Below are 26,705 nucleotides of genomic sequence, written 5' to 3'. Positions count from 1 at the left end.
TCCAGGCTTCACAGCTCTGCCTTTCTCCCCCGGAGTGGGGTAGGGGGGAGACTCTCCCATTTGCAGCATCTTTTAACAAATCCCTGCTATTCTTGGGCCCCCGGTCGGTCCCACCTGGGGTCTCATTTCCGCACTTCACCGGTCGCTCCGAGCGTGAGCCGGGTGAGGCCATCTGGCAGACGGTCCGGTTCCCCGACGGCACACAGCACCCCTGGGTGCCCCACTGTTGAAGCTGTTTCCCCACCACCGTCACCGTCTATCTGGAGGGTTGGTGGAGCACCGTGCACGGGGGTGCCACCCTCCTGCTGGGCGCTCTTCAACCTCGGGCGACTGTCCCCGCCGGCACCAACGCCCGCCTCTTCTAACCGTCAACACCCCGCCCCCGCTCCCCTTCTACCTCCTCCGCCCTCGGCCGAGGCTTCCAACGTGGCGCCGCCGACTGCGCATGCTCAGTACCCGGGCGCGCGGGAGCCGGCGGGAGCCGGCGGCAGTCGGCGGGCGGGGCGGGGCGGGGCGGGGAGGGTGCAGTGACGCCACCGCGCAGCCGCGGGCTGGCGAGGCCGCGCCACGTAGGCGCGCAGCGGCCGCGCCCCCTCGAGGCGGCCGCGGTCGGTCCGCTCGCGCGCGGCCCCGCCGCCCCACGCACGCGCCTCCCTCGCTCCCGGTGCTAAAGCTCGCGCGCACTTCTCTCCAGGCCCGCGAGCCTTCGACGACCGCCGTCCAGGTCCCTCTGAAACCCGGTCGCACCATGTCTTCGCCTCCCGAGGGGAAGCTAGAGACGAAAGCTGGACACCCGCCCGCCGGTACTGACTCGTTCCCACTTTCTCTCCTCTCGCGGGCCCGGAGGGCGGGCTCGAACCCGCGGGCACGGGGCGCGGAGCGCGGAGCGGGGCGCCGGGCGGGGGAGGCAGCCGGCCAGCCTGGGACGTGTCCACTCGTGGGGTCTAAGTTAAACTCAGCCCCGCGCTGGTGAGACGTGTTTCTTTATGCGAAACATCGCAAGCCTGTGCGAGCTGCATGCAAATTAGAGTGACTTGAACAAGCCCAGATGCACAACTTGCTCCCAGAAGTTTGGGCGGTGAATACTTACTTAGAATGTACAGATGTTTTAGAAAAACGAGTAGCCGAAACAACGACAAATCAGTGTTTTTAACGTCATGATGATAAATCGTAGGCTGACAGCATTACAAAAGAACCAAAGGAGCGGAAATCATTTTTATCATTAATCACTCAATATGACTTTTTTCCCCTCCAGTTTCTGTCGCATTCTGCTTTTCCTCAGAAGTGGTTTTGTTTTTTGCTTTTTGCTTTTGCACATCCTAAACTTCCGAGCCAAGGAGGTTAAATGCAGGAAAGAGTCATCTTTCTTAGAAAATGAGTCTCTAACCAACCTTCATGTTCAAACCGTCTCTTCCCCTTTCTGAGCCCAGTTCCTGTTTGCTCTTTCGAATCTGCCCAAACTGGTGGATTGCTTTTTCTCCTCTCCTTTGGAATGACGATCGATCCGTATGGAAGGACACTGGGAGGGAATCAAAGGTGATTGGGTCCCAGGATACGAGTCATTTCAGTGTGTGGGGTTTTAGGGTCTTAGTTGCACACGTTAGTTAAAGTATCAACTCAGTTTGCTAATAACAGAAGCCTTAGCCAAACATGGCTGCTTTTTATGGAACATTTGTGCCATCTTCTTGTTAGAGGAAAGATTCCCCTAATTTCTGTCTGCCGCCCCCCACTATAGGGCACTAATTCTCTGCCTCAACACGGTGAATAGAGAAGTTCTTTACATATGTTGCATTCCAGAGTAGGGAATGCTTTTCACTAGTGAAGCAAGCTCTGAACAACAAGAAGACTGACTGGCACTAGGAAAGAAAAATGGCTAACCGATGCGTGGGGATGTAAGAGCATGGGATTTTAGAAAATAGTTCCACTGTAATGGAAAATAGACTTTGGGGGTCTCTGTGTTGAATTAGTTTAAAATTAGAAAAGAACTTCAAAGGCATTTCCTTTAATCATAATTCTGACGTTTAATTCCTGCCGCTGCGGGTTCATGTCCATCATTCCTGCCTGATGACCTGGGCAGCACGGCAGGAGGGAACACCTTCATTTACACTCGTGGCCATGGACCACACAGCAGCAGTCTGCACAGGGCTCCCCTGTCCCCGGGCGATGAGTGGCATTAGATGTATGTGTTGGAACGATACCAAAGCAAAGTAGCGGTAATGAAATTACATATAGAGAGAGCCATATGGAGAGTTTTAAGATCAGAGGTATAAACTGTCTATATTAACTCCCTGGGAGAAACTTCATGAAGGACTCTGATTTTCTTTGAATTGTAAACAGCTAGGCTGTGTGAGTTACAAGTTAAACATCTTATTTATGCCCAAGAAGAGGGGAGCCAGTGTATTTGTGCTGCTGTAGCAGTGCACTTGGGTTTTAAGTTTTGAGGCCTGTCACTTCTCTAGGGTTCAGTTTTCCTAATCCATGAAATGGGAGGTTCGGGCCAGATGGTCCCTGAGAAAGTAGCAGGGCAGGGCTGCCTTTGTGCTGTTCCTGTCGCCATCCATCAGGATTGGAGCCCAGGGGCAGTTAGTCCCACAGGTAAACTCCTCAAGTGACTTCAGGGCGGGTCCCTTAAGCCTTTGAGACCCCCTTCCAGCAGGAGCTGCTAAGGAAGCTGTCACTGTCATCCTGCATTTCCCAAGGCCGGTCACACTTGGCCAGGGGTGCAGGTTAGAAAGAGACCTTTCGTCCCTTGTGGTATATTGCCTGCCAGGTAGTACCGCTCAGGTGCTTTTTCTCCCTGTGGTACAGAGGCCCCTGGTTGGAAGGCTGTTTTGGCAGAAAGTTCTGGGTGGCCTTGTTTACTCCGGTATGATCAGAGGTTAGACAGTTCTGCAGATTAGATGTTAAAAAAAAAAAAAAAAGGAAGGCAACCACTATAATAAAGGATAATCATCGAGTACAGCCGAGAGCCCAGTTCATAAATCAAAATAACAGCCTTAAAAACACTGGGAAAACTTGCATTAAGGGCTTAAGTTGGACAACAAGAGCTTGTGCTTAACTCTGCAGTTGAAAACAATAAAACTCTCCTCCATGACTCTCTTCTTTTTCTTTTGTGTTTTCTCGTTATTGCTGTCTGAACCAGACACGCTCCTGTGCATCCCCATAGCCTCCACCTGTCCGCCTGTTCTTCTTGCTTCCAGGGCTACCCATTGATGCGCAGTGCCTGGTTCAGAATACTCAATAAATAGCTCCCGAGTTTCTCCAGAGCCTCTTACTGCCTCTCCCTTCCTCCGTAGCATGTGCAGCCCACAACTTCCCTCCGCCGCTGAGCTGTCTCCAGCGGGTACTGGGGGTGCAGGTTGGACTGTCAGCCAGCTTCGGCAGCAGCATCACAGCGGAAACTGTAACTAACATTTGCTGAGCGTCACGATGCGTGGGGGTATAGGGGAAGAAGAAGAATTTTCCCTTTACCCTTCTAGGTTCTTAGCTGAGATCCCCCTTAAGATAAAGGACAGATTAACAAGAGAAAAACAGAAGCTTAATAACATGTATATCTCCTGTATACATGGGAGATACTAAAGAAAAATGAGTCACTCCCAACCACCACCTTAAATAGTAAAGATGAAAAATGCCAGGGAGAAGGGGAGGCCCCCGTTATGGGAGGGAACCAGGAAATGCACCAGTGGAAGGAAGACGGTTATGCAGATGTTAAGATTCTGCTATAATTTAGTCATCCTTTTCTTCCTGGTACAGAGAGAGAGACACTTACAAGTGGAGATTTCCCTTATAAATGTAAATGTTCCTAACAAGGGTGACTTCTCGGTATACGGCTTTTCCTTGTGTGCCGTTTCTTTTTTTTTTTTTTTTTTTTTTATGCGGTACGCGGGACTCTCACTGTTGTGGCCTCTCCCGTTGCGGAGCACAGGCTCCGGACGCGCAGGCTCAGCGGCCATGGCTCACGGGGCCCAGCCGCTCCGCGGCACGTGGGATCTTCCCGAACCGGGGCACGAACCCGCGTCCCCCGCATCGGCAGGCGGACTCTCAACCACTGCGCCACCAGGGAAGCCCTGTGCTATTTCTTAATCTGCTCAAAATCATACTTATGCCGAAGAGCCATGTTTTGGGGTGGCATGCTCTGCTCCCCTTCACCAGCCCAATTCTAATTGCTTGGTACTCATGAGCTCATTTAACTAGCAGTCACCTTACAGTTGGGATACGGAGGACAACACCCTCTGCAGTATTGCCGACACCCCCAAGCCTTGAACCGGCAGCCCTTCTCGACAGGGGGCTCCATCACTTGCCAGGGGCCTCCTCCCAAGGTGTGAGATTAATGAGGCTTCTGGAGAGCCTGGGAGAAAGGTGCTAGGCGAATAAATACAAAGTCCACCCACTGAGTGCTGGCTGGCACTGCATTGTGTCCTGCAGTGCGCTGGGGGCCGGGTCCTCTGGAAAAGTAAGCAAGTCTTCACGATTTGAGACCTTGCCACCGCCCTCGGCCACAGATAACCTGCGGAGACACGGGTGAGACTGCTTGTTTTATGGGAGTTCTTGCAAATGCAGATTAGCAAAGCGAGTGAGGTTCTGTTTCATCGAGCGGCAGCGCTCTGATTGCCCGCAGAAGGGGGGACGTGATGCCAAGCCCCACTATTACTCCAGCCGGTTTCCATGAGTTTGTGGTGGCGACGAGGATAACGTCTCTTTGTTAAATACGTTTTGCTGGCCCTGTTCCCCCCCATTTCCAAGGGGAGCCAAAACCGTATGTCAGGAAAGTTCTCATAAATCTAATACAGGATAGCTTGGAGCGTTACTAATTTTACGTATGGTTTTCTTTCAAGAGTAGAATTTATGTCCCTTCTAGAACTGAGTCAAATGGATTTATTAAAGTAAAATGGGAAAAGAGACCACTTTGCTTTTCTTTAGTAACTTCAAAATAATTCAGTTCTCTGTTCTCTTAATCAGTCAGGATGCATTTAAAGGGTTGTGGGTGATACTTCTCCTTGAATTATCTCCGTCGGGGGTTTTCATATTATCGCGGCCACTCTGTTGCTAGAAAGGCAAGACTGATTTGGTTTTTAGTGTATTAACCGTGCAATCACAGGTGTGCTAAGCACGCCCCCAGCACCCTCAATCCAGTCACTGATCAACGCTTGAAGATACAGGAGAGGGGTCTGCCTTTGCTCCTGACATGCCAAAAAAAAAAAAAAGAGAGACCCTTTTAGTCACTGCATTTTTCTTTGATAATAATATTTTAATTATAATCTGAGCCTTTTTAAAAAAAATTTATGTTGTTGAAAGTCACTGACTTTTTTTAAAAAAGCTTCCTGTCAGGGTGGACCGAGCACCTCTAAGACGTGTTTTCAGTTTCCCCTCTGTGCTCTAGGACTTCGGGGGACAGACGCGTCCTCCTTTTTCTGTTTATTCCAGACGATGCCTGTGCACTCTTGCTTGGTTTTGTGAGTAGTTTCCCCTTCCCAGCTTCAGAAATTCTTTTGTTTGGATAGGGACTATTCACTGTTGTATAAAGTACTGTGGTAGTTACAGTTTTATGTTGTACTCACTAATTGTAGCAAATGGCCCCAAATCTCAGTGGCTGGGCAGGTCAAGGTGTATCTCTCTCCTGGTGGCCCTCCTACCAGGAGAAATGCAGAGGCCCAGGTCCCTCCTGCCCAGCGACTCCGCCTCTGGAGGGGACTGAGTGCGGGCCGTGGTGCCGGGGCCTTGTGGTGCTTCGGCCTGGGAGCGGCACGTGTCACTGCGTTAGTTTCCTGTGGCCACTGTAGCAAAGCGCCGTACATTTAATGGCTTAAAACAGCACAACTGTATTATCTTCCAGTTCTGGAGGCGAGACGTGCAAAATGGGTCTCAGTGGGCAGAAATCACGGTGTTTGCAGCTTCCTTCTGGAAGCTCTAGGGGAGAATCCATTTTCTTGCCTCTTCCAGCTTCCAGAGGCCATCCACAACCTCAGTTCCATCTGCGACATTCCTTCCCCTTTGCCATGCGGCCCAACACGTAAACGGGCTCCAGGGACTAGGGCGTGGCCCTCTGGGGAGGGCTCATTACTCTGCCTCTTTTTGCTGTATTAGGGCCACGACCCAGGTAAATGGCCCCAGCCCAGCTGCAAGGGAGGCTGGGGTTAGGGTTGATGAACGCTGCCTCCCTGCCTGTCGCCAAGTACCTCCAGGCAGGGAGGCTACTTCTCCGTGGACTTTCTGAAATCCGCGCCCTGAATGCAAGGTTTTCCCCTGCGGCTGCCCACACCCTCCTCGGGTTTGGCCCGGTCTCCGTCCGGCTGGTCCTTGTCTTGGCCTGCTCACCACGCACTCTGCCCTCTGGGGCGGCCTGTCAGGGGATGGAGCAGGCCCTGCGTGGAAGACGGGTTGGCCTGTCCAGTCCCGGTCCACAGCCCCATGGCCCTGCCCCACGCTCCACGCCTCTGAATGCCACGTCTCCTCTCCTGCGGGGTGAGCAGGGTTGCTGCCGTGCTGTTGAAGGGCCTTCCCACCTTATTCCGACTCTGAGCGCAGAATAGCAGTTTCCCTTGTTTGGTCTTCAGTTTTCTTAGAGAGGAAACCGTCAGGGCTGCAGGTTCAGCAATTTATCTGGGACACGCTTTCTAGCGCAAGCATCACGTTCGCCTGCTGCCTCAGGCCGGAAAGCTCCCGTGGGGGGAACTGCACTTGGCCTCGGGGGTGAGGGGTGCCGGGGCTCCTGGGGTCCCCGTGACTCACTGCCTTTCACCCTTCATCCTCCACCCTCCCTTCACAGGGCTCCCCACCTCAGGGCCACCAGCCTCCCCAGACGGGCGTGGCTCTTCTGCTGGCCAAGGAGCCTCCTCTCCTGGTGGAGCCCTTCCTCTTAACCAAGAGGGACCATATTCCTTTGCCCTGATCCCACCACTGTCCCCCATCCCGGGGGCTGTCTGGTCCCGTGTCCACTTTGCTTTCCAGCCACAGTGCTGCTTTACCTGACATGATCGCGTTCTCGGGTAACCTGCAGCTCTGGGTGTTCCTGGTTTGCTTCCTTTTGTTCTCACCGGAGCAGTTCTCGGAGGCTTTCATCTCTTTTTTTTTTTGCGTGGATTCGGTTTCCTTTGAATCACATTTCAGTAGCTCTTCTTGGGCAAGAACAAAGAAAGCATCCGCTCACAAGTCCTGCTCAGCACGGCAGCCAGGGCTGGGGCTGCTCCCTGGTGCAGGGTGCTTTGACTGTCCATCTAGGGACACCCTTCTCATCCCCCTGCCCGGCGTGCAGCTGGGGGGTCTTCCTAGCCTGCTGTTGAGTGTGGGCCCAGAGCCAGCTGTCGGGGACCATCTCACAGTCAGGCACCCAGATGCCTGAGGGGATGCCCGGCCCTGGGGGGCTATGTCATCAGCTACTTCCTCGATATTTACCCACCTGACAAAGTCTGACCTGGAGGATGCTTCCTCTTCCCCCTTTGCTCCTTGGGAAGGAAGCTGCTCTGCAGAGAGCTTTCAACATCAAACATACTTTCTTTCCTGTCCTAGACCCTCTCCATAGGCCATCACTCTTGTCTCTCTGAGGAGGAGTGTCGCTCTGTTTCCTGGAATGTTCACGCAGGGCAAGGCCTGCGGGTTGTGATTAAGGGTGCAGGCTGCCGGGGTCAGAAGCTTGCCACCTGTGTGACCGGGGCCACTGGCTTCCCCTCCTCCTGTGGGGGGGGGGTCTACACCATAGGGTGATTGGAAAGTCAGGGGGTAAGGGGGCGCCTGGCCAGTGGTTACAACAGGGCCTGGCATGTGGCGGCATGAAGAGTGGAAGGATTCTCCAGGATCTGCAGGTCACCAGAACTTACTTAGGTGTGGTGAGGTACTGACGACAGTCCTGGAGGTGGTCAGCTGACCAGGGCAGTGGAGCGCCCCATGGTGGGCGAGCACTTTGCAGGGTGTGTCACTCACTCTCCAACAACCCAGTGCATCGGTCCTGCCATCCCCACCTTACACGTGAGGAAGCTGTGGGGAGGAGGTGGTAAACCACCAAGGACTCGCACACTGGAGGGTTCTCTAAGTGCTAGATGCTAGTTGTGAAAACCCGTCTTCCTGAGAGGAGCTGAGAGCTGAGCATTCATGGGGACCAGGCCCTGGCGGAGGTGTTTCACATGGGCTCACTCCTTCAGTCCTCAGAGAACCCCTGGGGGGAGAGCACTGCCACCCTTTCTTCACAGGCAGGACCCTGAGACAGTGCCAGCAACTTGCCAACACACACACGCACACACACACACACACACACACACACTCTCTCTCTCTCTCTCTCTCTCTCTCTCACACACACACACACACACACACACACACACACACACACACAGAGGCAGAACTGGGATTTGAACCCAGGGATCTAGCTCCAGTATCCATGCCCTTAACTTCAGCTTGGCACTCCTGTTAAGAGGAAGCTTGTTATTCTTTTCTCCCCCCTCCTTAAATTTATTTACTTATGGCTGCTTTGGGTCTTCGTTGCTGCACACCGGCTTTCTCTAGTTGCAGCAAGCGAGGGCTACTCTTCGTTGAGGAGCACGGGCTCTAGGCACCCGGGCTTCAGTAGTTGCAGCACATGGGCTCAGTAGTTGTGGCTCGCGGGCTCTAGAGCGCAGGCTCAGTAGTGTGGTGCACGGGCTTAGTTGCTCCGCGGCATGTCAGATCTTCCTGGACTGGGGAGTGAACCCACGTCCCCTGCATTGGCAGGTGGATTCTTAACCACTGCGCAGCTTGTTATTCTTGAAATTTGAAGCTCACGTTTGAATAACAAGCACCACAGAAAAAATCTGAGTTGTTTTTGTTTTTACTAATGTCTCAGGAAAATACTTACATTCACAAGGAATTCTGCAAAGATTTCTGCAGAACAAGCTCTGCCTTTACATTTTTTACCAACGAAGAGTCCTAGAGACAGTCATAAAACATTTGATAAATATGTGCTGTTGTATTTTCTGGCAGTCGTGCAAGTTAGAATGAATCTGTCGCAGCCTTGAGTTATTATTATTATTGCCACTTTTTATTGCTGCATTAATCACCACACATACTGTGAGAGATTGATGAAGTTAATTGTTTTTATAAACTAGATTAAATGAAGTGCTAATGTGGGGTGACTGGTTTTGGACGTGTGTACTTACGTCAACAGAGAAGTGGACAGGCTCCCTGCGAGCTTTCCGAGCCGTGATTATTTCAAACGTCATCTTGATGTTCATCCTCCATTCCTTTTGTAGTGAGTTGTACACTCTTTTTACTGTTAGCCAGTTTATAGAACACACCTGGGATTTATAGTTTTAAGGCTTTTGTGTCTACCAGGTCGAAATGATTCAGAGATCATTTTTAAATGGGCGTCTGTATTAGTTTGCTAAGGCTGCTATAAAAAAATACCACAGACTGGGTGGTTTCAACAACAGAAATTTATTTTCTCACCGTTCTGGAGGCCAGAAGTCCAAGATCAAGGTGCTGGCAGGTGTCGTTTCTCCTGAGGCCTCTCTCCTTGGCTTGCAGATGGCCGCCTTCTCACTGCGTCCTGACGTGGCCTTTCCTCTGAACACGCGCCTCCCTGGTGTCTCTTCCTCTTCTGATAAGAGCATCAGTCCTATCAGATTAGGGCCCCCCCATAACAGCCTAATTTTAACTTAATTGCCTCTCTAGAGGCCCTGTCTCCAAATCCAGTCAGGTCTGAAATTCTGGAGACTAGGGCTCCAACCTGTGAATTTAGGGAGATCACAGTTCAGCTCATAACAGCACCTTTAATCAGTTTCTCATGGGCATGGGATAAGGGTGGGATAAATGGGAGAGGAAAAGGAATTTTTAAAAAATTTAGTGGGACAGTTCTTCTAGCCTCCTCTTTTGGCCAGAAACATTCATAATCTTATATTTCAAGAGAGTGAGTAGATAATTATCTTAAGTATATTACAGAATTTTATTTTCAGTCTCCATTTCTTAAGGTTTGGCAGGCTGCATAACCTGGGCAATCTTGATAAGCCACCTGCAAATGGTATTTTTGTTTTCTTATTTATTTATTTTTTTAATTTGAACCCAAAGTGAGGGAAATCTGTAGGAATCACACCCAGAAAAGTAGCTAAATTCAGAACAGTTAGCCTGAACCTTGGGCCCACGTGAGGCAGGAAGTGACCTGGTGTCTCTTCCTCTTTTTATAAGAGCACCAGTCATACTGGATTAGGGCCCCATCCCTATGGCCTCATTTAACCCAAGACCCCAGCTGAAAGCTGGTGCTCAGAGGCCAAACTCATGGAGAAAGGGTACAGGAAAAAAACTGTGTCCAGCAACACAGTGGGGTGGTGGGGAAGCTGGTATGTTTCAGCCTGGCCTCTGGATGGCAAACAGGCTCCTGGAGAATTTGAAACTGCAGGCCTGCCTTTACATGGGCAATGAGTTCAAATTTACAGTTTGGCCATTCCTGTTCTCAGTTAATGTAAAAAGGATTTCCAGGTTTGACAGAAGCGTGTACAGCAACTCTCCAAAGGGATGCTGCCTGCACCCCACACCCCAGAGGATCCCCACAGATAAAGGCTTACTGAAGACAAGCCCATGGCCCACACTCACCCCAAACAAGAGCCAGAATCAGAGAAAAACGAACAGTGAATGCGCCTCCCGAGGACCTCAGATAATAAAATCATTAGATATACAACCATAAGACAAGTATGCCTAAAATGATTAAATACATAAAAGAATTAAAAACACGAGATATGAGTAATGCACTATCAAATAAAGAACAGACAGATTTGAGGGGGGAAAGGCTCTAGAAATGAAAAATAAAAATGATTGGAATAAAAGTTGGTCCGGATAAAAGCAGATTTTTGAGAGAATTACTGGACAGGGTTATATTTCCTTTTTAACAAAGTAAATGTCCCCTCCCCACTGAAAAGAAGTGATGGGAGATTCTCATTCCAAAACCAGACCAGCAGACGCATCGTTAAACACGGTCCTTTATTTCACATGCCCTCTGCTTTGCCTTCCTCTGATGGACTGCAGCTGGGTACTGCTGGCCGTGCAACAGGCATTGTTAGCTTCCTGAATCCTCCCAGGGAAATTGAAGACTAATAAACCCGAAGTGTATAAGCCTCAGGGTGTTTCACATTCTCCTTCCTGTCCGCAGCATCATAAAGAAACCAGTCCTGGGCTTTCATAATTCAGCAGGGTCCAACGTAATTTGAAACACCGGAGGATGTGGCCTGGCAAGCTGGTTGTACTGTGTGGTCAGGGCAGGGCTGTGGCGGAACATAGAGTGGCTGTCCTGAGGAGGGAGGGTGAATACCCTGAGCCCCACACCCGAACGTGGGGCCAATGAGCTCCGTTAATACACTCTACTTTCTGTCAAGTGCCAGGAAGCTGCTGAGCACCTCTATCTTCGTCCCTTTGGGCTGCTATAACTGAATACCACAGACTGGGTGGCTTATAAACAACAGACATTCTCACTGTTCTGAAGGCCAGAAGTCCAAGGTCAGGGCACCAGCAGATTCGGTGTCTGGTGATGTCCTGCTTCTTAGTTCACAGACGGCTGTATGCTCTGTCCTCACCTGGCAGAAAGGGTGAGGGAGCTCTCTGGGGTCTCTGTAAGGGCACTAATCCCATTCATGAGGGCTCCACCCTCATGACCTAAGCACCTTCCAAAGTCCCCACCTCCAAACAGCATCACTTTGGGAGTTAGGATTCAACAGCCTCTCTTCTCATCTAAACTTCTCCATCTTAGGACGTGGCTCTTATCCCCTTTCTGGAGATGAAGCATTGAGGCTTTGAGTGGCTGACTAATCTAAGACCACATAGCTGAGTACATGGAGGGACTTGCTGACCCTAAAACACGCACAGGCGACTGCCATGTGGGGCTGGCTTTTTGGATATAAGGCCAGCATTTCCATACTTTATCCCATGGAACACTAGAGTCCTGAAGAATGATAACCAGCATTACCTGGGGGAGGAGTTCTGTGGTGAAATACACTTGGGAAAGATGGCACATTATATGCCCCATATAAAGCTTACAGTGCACACTAAAGGCAGAAAATCTGTCTTGAGGAAACACATTTCATTTGTTCAACCTCGCATTTCCCACACTTAATAGATCCTAGAATCCCCACTTCTGTTGTCATGTTTTTCTCTTGCAAAACATCATTAACATATTAGCCATTAAGGGAATACAAATCAAACTACAATAAGACACCACTTCACACCCACTAGAATAACTATAAAACGATAGACAATAACAAGAGTTGGCGAGCATGTGGAGAAATTGGAACCCCTACTGGCTGGAATGTAAACAGTTCCATGGCTTTGGAAAGCATTTGGGGTTCCTTCAAAAGGGTAAATATGGGGTTACCATGTGACCCAGCTATTCCATTCCTACATATGTACCAAGGAAATGAAGGTACATGTCCATGTGTCCACACAAAAACTTGTACATACACAGTTGTTTATATCTGCATTATTCACAGTAGCCAAAAAGTGGAAACAATGCAAATGGCCACCACAGATGAATGGATGACAAAATGTGGTCCACCATGGTGTGCCGTGGAGTATGATTTAGCCATGAAAACGAGTGAGGTACTGACATGGGCTGTGACATGGATGGACCTTGGAAGCATTATGCTAAGTGAAAAAGCCTGTCACCAAAGACTATGTATTTTATGATTCTGTTTATGTCAAATGTCTAGAAGAGGCAGATGCAGGTGACTGGTTGCTAGGAGCTGGGGGAGAGGAGGGATTGGAGAGTGACCAGTGATGGGTTTCTGTTTAGGGTGATGAACATGTTTGAAAAGGATCATGTGCAACTCTGAATACACTCCAAACCAGAGAACTGTACACTCTAAATGGGTGGATTATATTGTATGTGAATTATATGTCACTGAGGCTGTTTTTAAAAACCAAATAAACTTCTGCCAACTCTAGGGTTTCACAGCACAGTTTGGGAAAGGTTGCCACCGGAGTGGACTCTGGCTGTGTGCACAGCAGCTGTCCTGTGTCACCTGTGGCTGTATCGCCCCTTTGAAAGCACCCTCGGCATTTGAGAAAATACTACAGTCAGGGATTAAGTGGGTTTCTTTTTGCATCGAGAAGCTGAGTGTAACCGAAAGCAAGCAGCCACTGTGTGCACACGGTTTATACTCTGGTTGCACGACTGCTCTTACCAAGTACTTGAAAGGGGACCAGACAAACAAAGGAGGCTTGGAAGCTTTCTAAGTGGATCTGAAGTAAGAGACAGTGTTGAGGGTCACATCATATTGCATCTCCCTCTGACAGCCTTAACCTCTGCGGTTAATCCCTGTCGCCGCCAGCTGATCTGGACTAACCTGGGGCCATGGGACAAACACACACCCTTGAGCTCGTTCCCCTGCCGTCCGGTGGTTCCGTGTCCACACTGATCATTCCCTCTTTGTCTTCACCGCAGTGAAAGCCGGTGGGATGCGAATTGTGCAGAAACACCCGCATGCTGGAGACACCAGAGAAGAGAAGGACAAAGACGACCAGGAGTGGGAAAGCCCCAGGTAGGAGCGTTCTGGCGAACCTTGAGATGTCTCACGAATCCCCGTTACTCAGTTAAACGTTAATGTTTGTTCTCTGCTCCGTGCTTCTGATAACCCCTGGGCTTCGTGGGCCCTGTGCTGTGTGCTTTTCCTCTCCTGAGCAGTGAGGCGGGGCTTGTGTTCCCAGATGGGAGAAACAGGGCATCGAGAGCACGCCCTCTGCCTGCATAAATCCGAGCGGGTGCATCTGTCTGTGGGCAGAAGCCCTGAACCTCCACTACCATACTACTAGTCGAATCTCTGGGCTGGGCCTGGCATTCTGTGCAGTGAGGGCAGAGAACTACTGATTGGAATAATGTTTACAAACGTTAGGGCTTTGCCAGTTTCAGCCAAGCAGAATCACTGAGGCCACACCCTTATGAGTGACCGAGTGCCCTTAAACGACATCTCAGCCCCCAGCTTCCCGCGTCCCCGACAGCTCATCTTCCTACCACACAACCATCTCTGTTTACACCTGTCTTCCTTGGTGATTCTGATGTCAAGTTTGGTCCAACGACCTTGATACAAGTCCATTTCCTTCCGCCTTGTAACATACAAACATGCACCACCAATGCCCACCTGTCTGTGAGCTTGTCCATGTCAAGGAAAGTGGACACTAAGCTTTCTGCCTTATAACTCGCCCCCAGACAAGTCTCAGTCAGAGGAAAAGGAAGAGTGGAGGACAGCCAACCTGCGTTTCTGTACTTCATTCCAGCAGTCCTGAATAGCAGGTGGAACGCTCCCTGGGTTACACACGGGAGACTGAAGTCCACAGAGGCCATACACTTGCCATGCCGAGCAGGAACTAAACGCAAGTCTGGGGTCCAGAGCAGGGCAGGCTTCCATAAGAGTAGCTGCTGACAGCACGCACCCCCTAAGAAGGACGTGCATGTGCTTGGTGATCCCACATGTCTGCTTACATATGTGCTGCCCCGTTGGGTATTTTCTATAAAACCTCATGTGATATGACTTACAGGGCAGTCACTGGAGGGGAGGACAAAATTTGAGGTGAAGTTTCTGAGTGATTATTGCCCATTTTAAATCATGAGATCAGCAACGGGAAGGTTCTGCCTAAGTTCTGGTTTTATAAAAGAAGAAGGTGGTTTAAAGAAAATTCTAGAATTTTCTTTCCACTGGCTATCTTCACAAAGCTGTGTTTCGCATGTAACATCAGGAATTCTCCTGCAGGTCCGTGGTCCTGTATCTGAAAACCTTGGAGCCTAATTTATTTCAGAATTGAGAAATTCTGATGTTTTAGGAGATGAAGCAGGTTTTAGGAGTATAGGACCATACATATTTCATACAGCACCCGTAGTGGGGTCTCGGGCAGCCTAATCTGTGTATGATGTTCGCACCAGCAGAGATGCATTTTAAAAATTTACAGACTTGGATCAGTCCAGGTTAAGTTTTGCCTGCATAAGAGTTGTAACAAAACTTTAGTTCAGTGTGTGAGAATATTCCTGGATTTGGAAGCAAATGTAAGAGCATGTGGCCTATAGTCATTTCCTCCTCTAGGAAGCCCAGGATGTCACTTCCCTTCATACCCACTGGTTCCCTAAGAAGGAAGAGAGGATGAGACAGAGAGCCATGCCTAGAAAAAAATCCTGGAAAGTTAATGAAATGTGCATGATTTTAAGTGGAATAAGGGACAAATAGCTATTTCTCTGCATAACACAGTGTCAATACAGTGACAGATGATAATTTATTAGCATGTTTAGAAATAAGGACAGAACAGCCCATTAGTTTTCTTTCTATTGATTTTTTTCTCATGAGGTGAAATACAGCATTTATGGAAGATGTACAATTTAAATATATGTGCTAGAGGATGAACGATTGCACGAGAAAAGAGAGAGCACCCAGCTCTCTAGATTTTATCATCTTATCCACTTTGAAGGGTGGTTGGAATGAAGTGTTTTGAAGCAGGCGGACTACAGGGCAGGGTTTGCATATGACCAAGAGTATGTTTGTTCCCTGCAGTCAAATTGTTGTACTGTGTTCCTCATGGTGTGTTAGCTCTTGTCCTCTGGACTTTGGCTTCTCTCTTTACTGCTGTGGGTTAAACCACCGGACACGCCATTGACAGAAGGGGTAAGCCCCTGCAGACTCTGAAGCTATTGGCATATGTTGCCAATACAATTTCTTCCAAGCCCCTACACCAGACCTGGTACTCTGTATAATAGGTCATTTCCATCACCATGCACTCCCCGTTTTTCTGATGGGCTAATTGACTAGTCATAGTTAATAACGGTCATTGATAATGTTACAGGATGCAGCGGACCTGGCCCTGCTCTAAGTGCTCTGCCCGTGTTTATTCATTTGAACTACTTGCAACTGCTCTATTCTCATCCCTCTGTGAGAGCTGGTTCTCGATTATTATCCTCATTCCAGGTTACTACTCCCACTTCAATGGCTCAGAGCGGTTAAGTGACTTTTCCAAGGGCACATGGCGAGTGAGTGGCAGAGCCAGCCTTCCAGAGTGGCAGCTGGCTCCGTAGTCCCCTACTCTTAGCCCCTGGGGTGTGTGTACCAACTGAGCACCCGTTTTGTGCTAGGCACTTACTAAGTGCTTCCCATTGGGTTTAGTGCACACACCACCCAAAAGTTGGTATTACTATGCCCATTACACAGACGAAGAAACCAAGGCCCAGTGAGGTTATCTGACCCAATGATATGTAGCCAGTCAGTGGTCTGGCCAGGATTCAGTCCTGACCCTGTCTTGACTTGGAAGCCTATGTCCTTAATAGGCTACAGAAGCCCCCTGAACTGACAAAATACTTTTAGGATCAACAGACTGTAAATCCAAATCCCTCTATAAAATAAACTTACTGATTCTGGGGTTGCCCGTAACCTATTCCATATTCCTCAAGCCCATAATCCCACCTGTGCAGCCCTACCATCAGTAGATGGCCTAATTCCAGCTTACAACAGGCTTTCAGGGCACTGGGCTGGTTTTACTTTACATGTGGAAAGACCTCTTCATCTCCAGAATTTGTCAGACATTTAATGTTTTACATTAATTTCCCTTGGAAATGTCATGGCATGTGACTTCCACATTCATATTACCCTAATCCTAAAGTTCTGTATTTCTTCATGTTTTGATCCAAGTGTTCTCCAGATATGAAAATAAGTGCACAGTCTCAGATGCCAATTTCCTCCTTAGATCTGCATTTGCAAAACTCTTTGCTTTCCTTCCCAGATATTTAAAACTGGCTTTGTATTTACTGACTCATCTCTGGCGGCTTCCTTCCACAATCAGTAAATCAAGTACTGATTACAGAGAAAATGAACAACTGGAGCGTTAAAGAGGTTATTATGTGACCCCAAAAAACCCCCAAACACTTTTACTTGGAATCTTCTTTTGCAAGTCTTTATGTTACTCTTACTCCCCATAATCTGGTAATTTTTCAGATATAATAATAATTTCTTCTGCCACCAAATTGTCTGAAATGCTCCATTTAAAAAAAGAAAAAATAATAATGTAGCACAAATTTGAAAATGTTTCCCAAGGATTCCATCAAGCTGAGTTCTAGTTACCTGTGGCTCTTCATATCCAGACAGAGTAAGAGACTTCATTGTTATGAGCTAATACTTTCCTGAGTGGCTGCTAGATATAGTCTCAGAACTGACCCACTCAAGGAAAGCTCTGATCTTCCTCAAAGCCTTCTGTTGAGCATATTAAGATGAAGTGCCCAGTTTCATTATGTAAAAGAGAAATTGCAGCATAGAATGGACTTCAATAGTCAGTAGGATTCACTAAAAAACAGTGTAGTGGTGAACATGTACTGAGGTCCTACCATGAATCGAGCTTGGTAAAAAAAATATTTTAAAAGGTAGGTGACAGGAAGAGTAAAGTAGAAATGGAAGGGTTTGTGTGTGGACTGGGGGTGGGTAGGAAAGGGGTGGAAGGAAGAGGGAAGTGGGGATGGGGCAATAAGGGTAGGAAGGGAGCAGCCCTTCTCTGAGCTCGGCAGTTTGTACAGCTCTGACTCAGGGCTGTGGTGCTGTTTTGTGTTCACATACCCCCAAAGTAAGCAAACAATTCCAATCATCCAGAATGTGGGAGAGATCCAAGATGGAACACACACAGTAACAGATGGACCTAATTGTAATACAAAGGCTACTATTACCAACTGAAAGGCGTGGGTGGGAGAGCGACCTAACCTAAGTACAATAATAGTATTTTGGGAAACAGTATTTTGACTGGGTACTATAAGGCTAAAGACAAGAAATGCAAAAAACTGTGCATAAATGCTACACTCCAGTTAGTAAATACGTCTTCAGGGGTTTGGGTTAGCAATTCTGAAATTGCTTTATGGGTATATCACAATTGAACAAGTAAGTAAATATCTTGTGGCTAATGAAGAGTCAGACTTCTCACTGTTAGAGAAAGAAGCTTACAAATAGGAAAGGGGGAAGACTAAAATGGCTTTGTGGTGTTTAATTGGAGTTGGAGGTATTAGTATGAACTCATAGTTTTAAATGGATGGATGGTTGGATGGATTGCAGATACATACAGACAGGTACATACATATATAAATAAATATACGTGGGGGAGGATTTGTGTACACACCTGTACTTCCCAGCTGTGTTCACTGACAGGGCATAAAAGAACTGGCACCATGTAGCCATGAGCATCCCTAGGGCCAGGATCTTGGTTTCTAAACACCATTCCCCAATCAAGTGAACTAGGGTGTTTTGGAGAAGTAGTTAATTCCAGGGCCAGGGCTGGAAAAATACCAGATGAGCCTGTAACAACTTGTAGTGCCAGAACATAAGGAAAATTCCAAAAAGGATGGGACATGTCAAAACAACACAGAAGCCAACCTGAAGACACACCTAATGTCAAAGACGGAACAGTTTGTGATAAAATAAATAATGATCGTATTGGAATATAACCCATAGAGTGAAATAGATATCCATGAGTCCATACTGATATAAATAAGTTGAATACATAAATGAGAAGGAACAGCTCTTCTTTATAGAAGAATTCCAATTAATATTGTTATAAGGAAGGCGAGAACTAGACTATCACCAATAGGCAAACAGCACAGTGGTTGTCAGCAGGATCCACGGACGGATACTACGACTAGTGGGCAAAAATTTAAGGAGAGACAGGATAATTTTACAGTGTCAGTTTCCTCCAATATATTTGTTAATTGCAAAACAAGGGATGTCTTTACATGGAGACCATGAAAAGGACGCTCTTTCACAGCATAAGCGCTGAAATAAGAAGGCAGAGAGTCACGGATATGCAGGCAGCCGGGCACCTGCATATCCGTGCCGATCATTTTTGTTGCCCTGTGCACGTCTGTGAATGACCGTGAAAGTGCCGCGAGTATTTGTTTCTCATCAAACTCTCACCTGCTTTTAGCCGTCACTGATAACGCCTGCCTGAAACAGTTATTACCAGATGCAGGCTCTGTTGCCATGGGGCTGCCGTCACAAATACCGCACACTGGGTGGCTTAAAATAACTGAACTGTATGGTCTCACAAATCTGGAGACTGGAACTCCAAGATCCAGGATTGGTTCCTTCACCGGCCATCTTTGGCATGCCTTGCCTTGTAGATGTGTCACCTTGATCTCTGTCTTCACATGGTCTTCTCCCTGTGTCACTTCACCTTCCCTCTGTATATGTCTGTCTCTGTGTCCAAATTTCCCCTTTTTGTAAGGACATCAGTCATATTTGATTAGGACCCACCCTAAAAGCTTCATTTTAACTCAGTTACTTCTGTAAGACCCTATTTCCGTAAAAGGTTAAATTCTGAGGTACTGGGGGTAAGGATTTCATATATTTGGGGGCGGGGAACAAGTCAGTGCCTAACGGATGTCAAATAGTAATCTATGGCCATTTTTAATGGTTCTCTCAGTTAAAGTTAATTCTGAAGATAAGAAACAGAAAATTGAAAATGCTGAAGTTAAAAGCCCGTATGCCTGGGAATTTTTATCTAAGCCATTATCTGCGTGTTTGAACTTGAACTAAACCATGTGGCTTGCGAGCCAATTTCAACATCATCCTTACTTTGCAACAATATCATCTTTTATATCCAAGCTAGTTGTCAGCTGCCTTTTAAAAGGGATGTATCTTTCTCCCTATGATGTGTGGAGATACCGTTGGACTAGGAGTGCTGAGTGCCAGCCAGCTCCCAACTCCTGTGCTGTTTGGATGGCCTGTGTCGGCAGGCAGGACCCATGACGTGGCAGCAACAGTTGACCCGGGGGCTGGAGTGCCGTGGGCCACAGGCCCCTGCCCTCGGCCGAAGGCAGAGTCTCGATGTGGTGACATGAGTGACGTGGGATGTCCTTGTGAGGGGGGTAGCTGGTGTCACCTGCTTGTGGTACAGCAAGATACTCAGAATAGAAAGTACAGGAGGAGGGATGTCATAGCAGCGTGAAATAGTGGTGGACGGTCCTGTCTGCCTTGGTGAGGAAAACGGGGAGAGTCTAGTTGCTGTTCGGCAGCTCTCACTGTCAGGTTTGCCCACGTAGGGGCTGGATGTTTGAGATGAAGGTTTCAGCAGGACCTGCCCTCTCTGAAAGCAGTAGGGAAGGATCTGTTCCAGACCCGTCCCCTGGTTCCTTGGCTGGTGGTAACGTAACTCCAGTGTTCACATGGCATTCTTGCTGTGTGCGTGTCTGTGTCCAATGTCCCCTTTTCATAAGGATGCCAGTCATATGGGATCAGGGCCCACCCTAATGACCTCACCTTAACTAATTATGCAACAACTCTATTTCCAAATAAGGTCACATTCTGAGGTACTGGAAGTTAGGGCTTTAACATAAGAAACTTGGGTGAAGGGTAGGGACACAATTCAAGCCATAACAAGCAGGCAGCGCCTCAATGCCACGAGGCATCGGTGGGTGGTGCCCAGCTCCAGTGACATCCCAACAGCAATGGTGGCTCAATAACTTGTGAACCGTGAGACCTACGTGGCAAGTGACTCTTGCTTCTGTGCGATCCATTATGGTTGCCCAGGCTGAGCACTGCAGCAGCCTGCCTTCCCATCCAGGTGGATGCCTTGTACCAGGGGTGTGGCCCCAAACTTTGATCATGCACTCCATCAATTGAAAAAAAACGCTTTTTGCCTGCACCCTCCATATGTATATATTCATTTTAAAATTATACATGCATATTTTGCTCCCATTATATAGATTGTAAAAGGTATACAAAATGGATATTAATGTATTAGATCAAGGTGAAATAAGCAATATTTTACATGTCTTGCTAACCATTGACTTTTTATTATCATTAGCTAACATCTGAAGGTCCAAATACCCTCGAGGTAGTGCTTCTTATTAATGATTCCAATGTAAATCTAAATTTCTAATGTCTTTCCTGGTGATTTCAGGTTTTATGGAGAAGGGTGGCTTCCTGTCACGTCTGATTAGATCTTTGGTGTTTGTAATGTGGTTCATGAAATACCTGTGCCAGGGCAAGAAGCGAGAGCTCTTCTCTTTTATTATTGTTCACTTGTGCTTGTATTGGTGTTAACTTCAGCCTCTGGAGGATTTTTTTTGCAGGAATCTTTTGAAGCCACGTGTTCATTTTGTCACAGTTTGTTTAAATTCATTCACTACACATTTGAGCACAGATCTAGGTGCTTGGGATATATCAGAGATAGAACTAGAGAATTTAATGCATTAGCCCATTAACCAGACAGTGTCCTATATATGTGGCAAAGGAAGGGGCGCAGGGACCTGTGGGTGGTGACCCCCCTCCTTCCTCCAAAGCCTTAAGGGCCATGAGGCTGGGTGATGGACAGTCAGCCTGCAGACTGTAGTAAATAGTGGTAAAGCTTAGTTCGTTGGGTTTTGGTTCTTTACGTAAAAGATAAATGCAAATAGAAAAATTTGCACGTTTATCTCACTTTCCCAGTGACGCCCTGGCCTTCTGAAGCGCAAGGACTGCCTTCCTCGCTGATTGATTGGCGGTGGCTCCAATACCAGTTCTGTGGTTGTACGTAGTATAAATTAAACGTGTCTTCCAAAACCTGTGGCTATCTGTATTTTAGTATGATCATCAGCAGTGCAACTGTGTACATGAAGAAGTTTTGCCCAGAATTGTCCAGTGAACACAGAGCAGCTGGTGTGGGACGCAGATAATTTGTGTCCCAGGAGTCGTGGGCAACGGCGTTGACAGGAACTCGGTGTCTGAGCTCCCCTTTCACGTAGATGGGCCCCAAGGAAGACTGGGGTCTGGCAGGTAGCGAATCAAAACCTCACCGTGCCACAGAGGGAGGAAGAACATGGGCATCCCTGTGTCACGGGAGCCTGGCTGGACTCCACCAGGGTGAGGATGAGAAGGAAAGTACGGAAGGCTCGGCTGCCCTCCAGCGCCGGGTGCTGTTGGTCACGGGCTCAGAGGCAGTATTCGCTCAACCTCAGGTTCTGTAACGGATGCGGAAATGGGGTGTGATTGATGATCTTCAGAGCATCCCGTTCCCGGCTCCTCCCCCTCCACAGACGTCCAGCCTCCTTATGAGACTGCCACGCTCCCCGCCACCTTTTATCAGATAGAAAGAGGGAAGAAAGGAAATGGAGCAATCAGTTTTCCTCTCCAGGCACAGCCCTGTTCATCTGTACTGGAGTCAGCCTCTTGGAACAGATCACTCTTTCGTGTTCACGGTGTTCCTCAAAGGTTGTGCTGTTTATCAGGAAGTTGTTTCCTTATTACATAAACGTAGAAACTGAATTTAAATCAACTCTCCAGCAGTTGGATTTTACAGGATGCAATATGTAAGGAGAACTACCTAGAATAATGCTGCGTAGAAGAATTACTGCATAGAAACAAGAGCCCTTTATTGAGTTTATTACATTACAATTACTATTCCTGAAATTTTCAAACCCTCTACTTAAATAAACTCCCTTGACTTAAACTGGGTCAGAATGCATAGCGCTCAGAAAATACTTAGTGAATCAGTAATAATTAGCTTAGAATTTGATTCTTTAGAGGTATGTTGTTAATTAACTTATTAACTTGATTACTTCTTATTTTCCGGCTGGTGAAAGAGGTGAGCTAGGTAAGGCCAGTGTTGAGGATGAAAATTCTTCATCCTCGTGGGCATATTCTGTTGAGCCCTCAGCTCGCTCTAGGGAAGATATTGACTTTGATTTCTGGTTGTGCACATCCTCAGGGGCAGAGATATACTCATTAACGTGGACTAGAGTCATGAGGATGGCATTATACTCAAGAAATCCTCACAGAACCGTTGGATTTAGAGCTGGACGTACCTGAGAGGTCACCTAATCCAGGTGTTCCCAGGTGGAGCTCTTGAGAAGTAAGATGGCAGATTTCACTCAAGACCTCGAAGGGTCTAGATACCATGAGCAAAACACCTATTAGGTAGAGATCAACAGAGATTTTTACGTTAAAAAGAAGCCCTTGCCCACTTATGGGTATATATCCAAAAGAATTGAAAGCAGTGTCTCCAAGAGTTATTTGCACACCCATGTTTATGGCAGCATTATCTACAACAGCCAAGAGGTGGAAGCAACCCGAACGTCCATTGATGGATGAATGGATAAACACAGTGCTTGCGGTATGTACATACAATGGAATACTGTGCAGCCTTAGAAAGGAAGGAAATCCTGTCACTGCTACAACGTGGATGAACCTTATGCTAATTGAAACAAGCGAGTCACCAAAGGACAAATATTATATGATTCTACTTATACACATAAATATACCTAACACTACTGAACTGTACACTTTAAAATGGTTATGATGCTAAATTTTATGATATGCATTTTTTACCACAATAAAAAAAATTTTTTTTTAAGAAACAAAAGAAGCCCTGCTGCTGAGGAAAGTAGTTTCTGGCTCCTCAAAAGGTAAACACGGCATTACCGTGAGCCCCAGCAGTTCTGTTCCCAGGTGTGTATCTAAGAGAATTGAATACAGAAGTTCATACAAAAACTTGTACGTGAATTTATCACGTCGTTATTCACAAGAGCCAAAAAGTGGAAACAACCAAACACTGCCATATACACCATATGGTATACCCATATAGTGCAATATTATTCAACCATAAAAAAAGGAAGTGCGGATGCATGGTATGACATTGGATGAACCTTGAAAACATGATGCTAAGTGTAAGAAGCCAGACACAAAAGACCACACATGATATGATGTCATGTATACGACATGTCCAGAATAAGCGAATCCAAAGAGAAGATTCCATGCAGATTACGTATAGCAGATTCCTGGTTGCCAAGGAGCTGGGCAGAATAGGGAGTGACTGCTTACTGGGTCTGGGCTTTTGTTTTGGGAGGGAAGTATTCTGAAATTAGATAGAGGTGATGGTTGTGTAACAAAGTCAATGTTAAAAGAGCCACCAAATTATATTTTTAAGTGGTTAAAATGGTGAATTTTATGATGTGTGAATGTTACCTCAGGTTAAAGAAAAAAAAAAAGAAGTCCTCAGGCACTAAAGGTTGGCAACCATGGCTGTAATCCAGCCCCCACATTTTCATAGCTGGGGAAGCAGATGCACACTGAAATGACTTTCTGGAGGGCCATGGCTGCAGTACTCGAGGACAGCAGGACCACTCGGGGAGGTGAGGAGAGAGACATTAGTTGGATGCCATCCACTGCCAACAGCAGATGACCCCGGCGCAGATGGGCCCAGGCATCAGGGACATGCGCTGTCTCCCATGCAGAAGGCCCAGAGCAGGTCTGGCTGCAGGGGAGGGAGGTGGGTCTTCCTTCCAGAACGGCCCTGCCCCACTGGTGTCTCTGGCTGGTCCTGCAGCAGCTTTCTCCGGTGGTGGGTTAGCCACAGCAGGTCCCGTCTTCACATACCGATGTATGGTACCCAGAGGAGGAAACGGGCATCTCTTCTTGCCTCCTTTTTAGGAGAAAGAAAAGCTTTGCCAGAAGCCCCCTAGCAAACTCATTGGCCAGAACTGGGTCCTGAGACTCTTCCTAACTCGTACCCTGTGGTTTGCAGTAACGTGCATGTTGTGGACGTCGAAAAGTCAGGCGCAAAGACCAGTACCCTGGGTCATGCGCGTCGTCCATGGAGGGTTCCTGGAGCTGGGGAAGGGGTGTGGGAGGCCCCAGGTCTACACAGGAGAGGAGGGAAGTCCAGGGAGGACAGTGGAAGCAGAGGTCGGAACCTCAGCCTACAGCCTAGGGAACAAGGTTTGGGAACCGTAGGGTCTCAATTCAGAGCAGGGTCAGAATTAAGAGCTGGCACCTAGCCAACGCTACAGAAAGGTTCCCCTCCCAAGGGCACTCACAGACTCCCCACAGAGTGCATGTTTGAACCCATACCCATTTAGGATGAAAAACTGAGGGATTTGTAAGTTAGGCCAAATCCTCTTAAAGGTTATTCCCTGTTGACACCATCAAAACTGACCAAAGACCACTGGTTCAGTTTCTAGAATTGCACCGTGCCCAGTTCTTCTCCATCTTTATGGGACAAAGCGTTTTTGCGCCTCAGTGTTTTTCCACATGGCAGCCTTTAGTGATTTCCCAGGGTGAACACCTCCATATCCCCCCCCGCTTGAGGCTTTTCATTTACTTCCCCCGCCTCTGTAAGCACCTACTGTGTGCTGGCCCCATGCTCTACAGCTGGGACATGTTAGTGAACAAAACGAAACCCCTCTTCTCACAGAGCTTACGATCAGGTGTGGGCACCAGATTCACAGGTAGGCAATTGGATATATGTGTGGCAAGTAGTGGGAAGGTTCTTCATCTCCTAGGAGAACTACACAGGGAGGAAGCCAGCCGAATGTTCTTCACCTCTGTTAACACAGCCAAGGTCCCTGGGAATGAGGTGACCTCAGGCAGTCATGGGAGGGGGTGGGGTAGAGAGGAAATGAGGACGGCTGCTGGTGCCACTGTCCTAGGACACAGCTGTCAGTGTCCTCCGGAGCCCATGAGTGTCACACATGAGCTGATCACCCGGATCACTGACCACTTTTGCTCCACCGTTGACATCTCTTTTCTGCAAAGGTGAGTTTTCTGCTAAGGGGAAGCGAGAATAGGATCTTGGTGGAAATGGCTTCAAGAATAGTGGTCAAGTCTGAGGCTAAGCATTTTGCAAATAGAGTACAATCATTGTGGGCTGTTTGGTCTGCTGGTGGGAGATGGTTGGCAGCTGCCTCCCGGGCGCTCGAGGTGGTGAGCAGAGCCTGGTGAGGGCACCCCGGAGCACTAGAGAAGGCTGTAACCATGGGCCCCCATGAATTTGTCCAGAAGTTGGACTGCTTCCACGAACTTTTTATTCTGGCTAACTTTGAACTTACGTAAGTCAAGACTTAAAAGATGAAAACTGGGTGTGGGGAGGTGAAGGTTCTAAATGACATCTGTTACGAGTTCCTTTGTAGCCGGGTCCCTCAGTGTGATGATAATGAGATTTAGAGCATCTTCGGCCAGGCTAACTAAATTTAGAGAAGTAATTGCTGTTTACCCTTCTGGGTGGCGTCATGGGAAGCATGAAAATGAAGGGACCGAAAGCCAAGATGACAGAGTAGAAACAGCCAAGTTGTGGTTTGGGTGCCCATTTTCAAAGATAGCAGTCGAGGATAATGTTTAAGTTTGATTATAGGAGCGCTAATTCGTTCCCTTTCTTTAACAACATTCCTTCCTACGGAAGAGCTTGACCTTTGCAGCTAAAGTTAACTTTGCCACATGTGGATTTAGTAGAAAGCTGACCAGATGGAGTAGTTTTGACAGTTTTTTTTTTTAACTTAAATGTAGTTGATTTACAGCGTTGTGTTAATTTCTGCTGTGCAGCAAAGTGAAAAGTGTCATTGGACTTTTGATAGTGATTGCGTTGAATCTGTGGATGACTTAGGGTAGTAGGAACATCTTAACAATATTAATTCATCCAATCCGTGAACACAGGGTATCTTTCTATTATTTATGTCTTCTTCCATTTCTTTCATCAATATTTTATAGTTTTCAGTGCACAGATCTTCTACCTACTTGGTTCAAGTTATGCCTAAGTATTTTATTATTTTCAATTCTATTGCAAATGGGATTGTTTCTTTTATTTCTTTTTCCGATAGTTCACTGTTATTGTATAAAAATGTAGCTGATTTCTGGGTGTGCTGGTTTTGTATCCTGCATCTTTACTGAATTACTTTATAAGTTCTAATCGTTTCTTGGTGGAGCCTTTAGGATTCACTAAGATCATATCTCTAAGCTGTTTCACTTCTTCCTTTCTGATTTAGATGCCTGTTATTTCTTTCTCTG

General features: G+C 47.5%; 1 protein-coding gene across 3 annotated transcripts in view; it reads left to right on the top strand.

Moving 5' to 3' along the window:
- Positions 1 to 437: 437 nt before the first annotated feature.
- The window catches only part of DAP (death associated protein), a 64,487-nt gene continuing 38,219 nt past the window's right edge, over positions 438 to 26,705 (top strand). For all 3 annotated transcript variants that reach the window (XR_013827651.1, XM_079917301.1, XM_079917300.1), the window contains exons 1-2: positions 438 to 803; positions 13,388 to 13,484. Coding sequence is in view for 2 of the 3 variants with exons in the window: in XM_079917301.1 (XP_079773427.1) it covers positions 446 to 803; positions 13,388 to 13,484 (455 nt within the window). In the remaining variant the exon portion in view is untranslated. The remainder of the gene's footprint in view (positions 804 to 13,387; positions 13,485 to 26,705) is intronic.

The sequence above is a fragment of the Stenella coeruleoalba genome (genome assembly GCF_951394435.1).
Source record: "Stenella coeruleoalba genome assembly, chromosome: 3".
In the NCBI taxonomy this organism is placed as follows: domain Eukaryota; kingdom Metazoa; phylum Chordata; class Mammalia; order Artiodactyla; family Delphinidae; genus Stenella; species Stenella coeruleoalba.
Note: the sequence above shows the minus strand (reverse complement) of the source record. Positions and strands in the feature narration are given on the sequence as shown.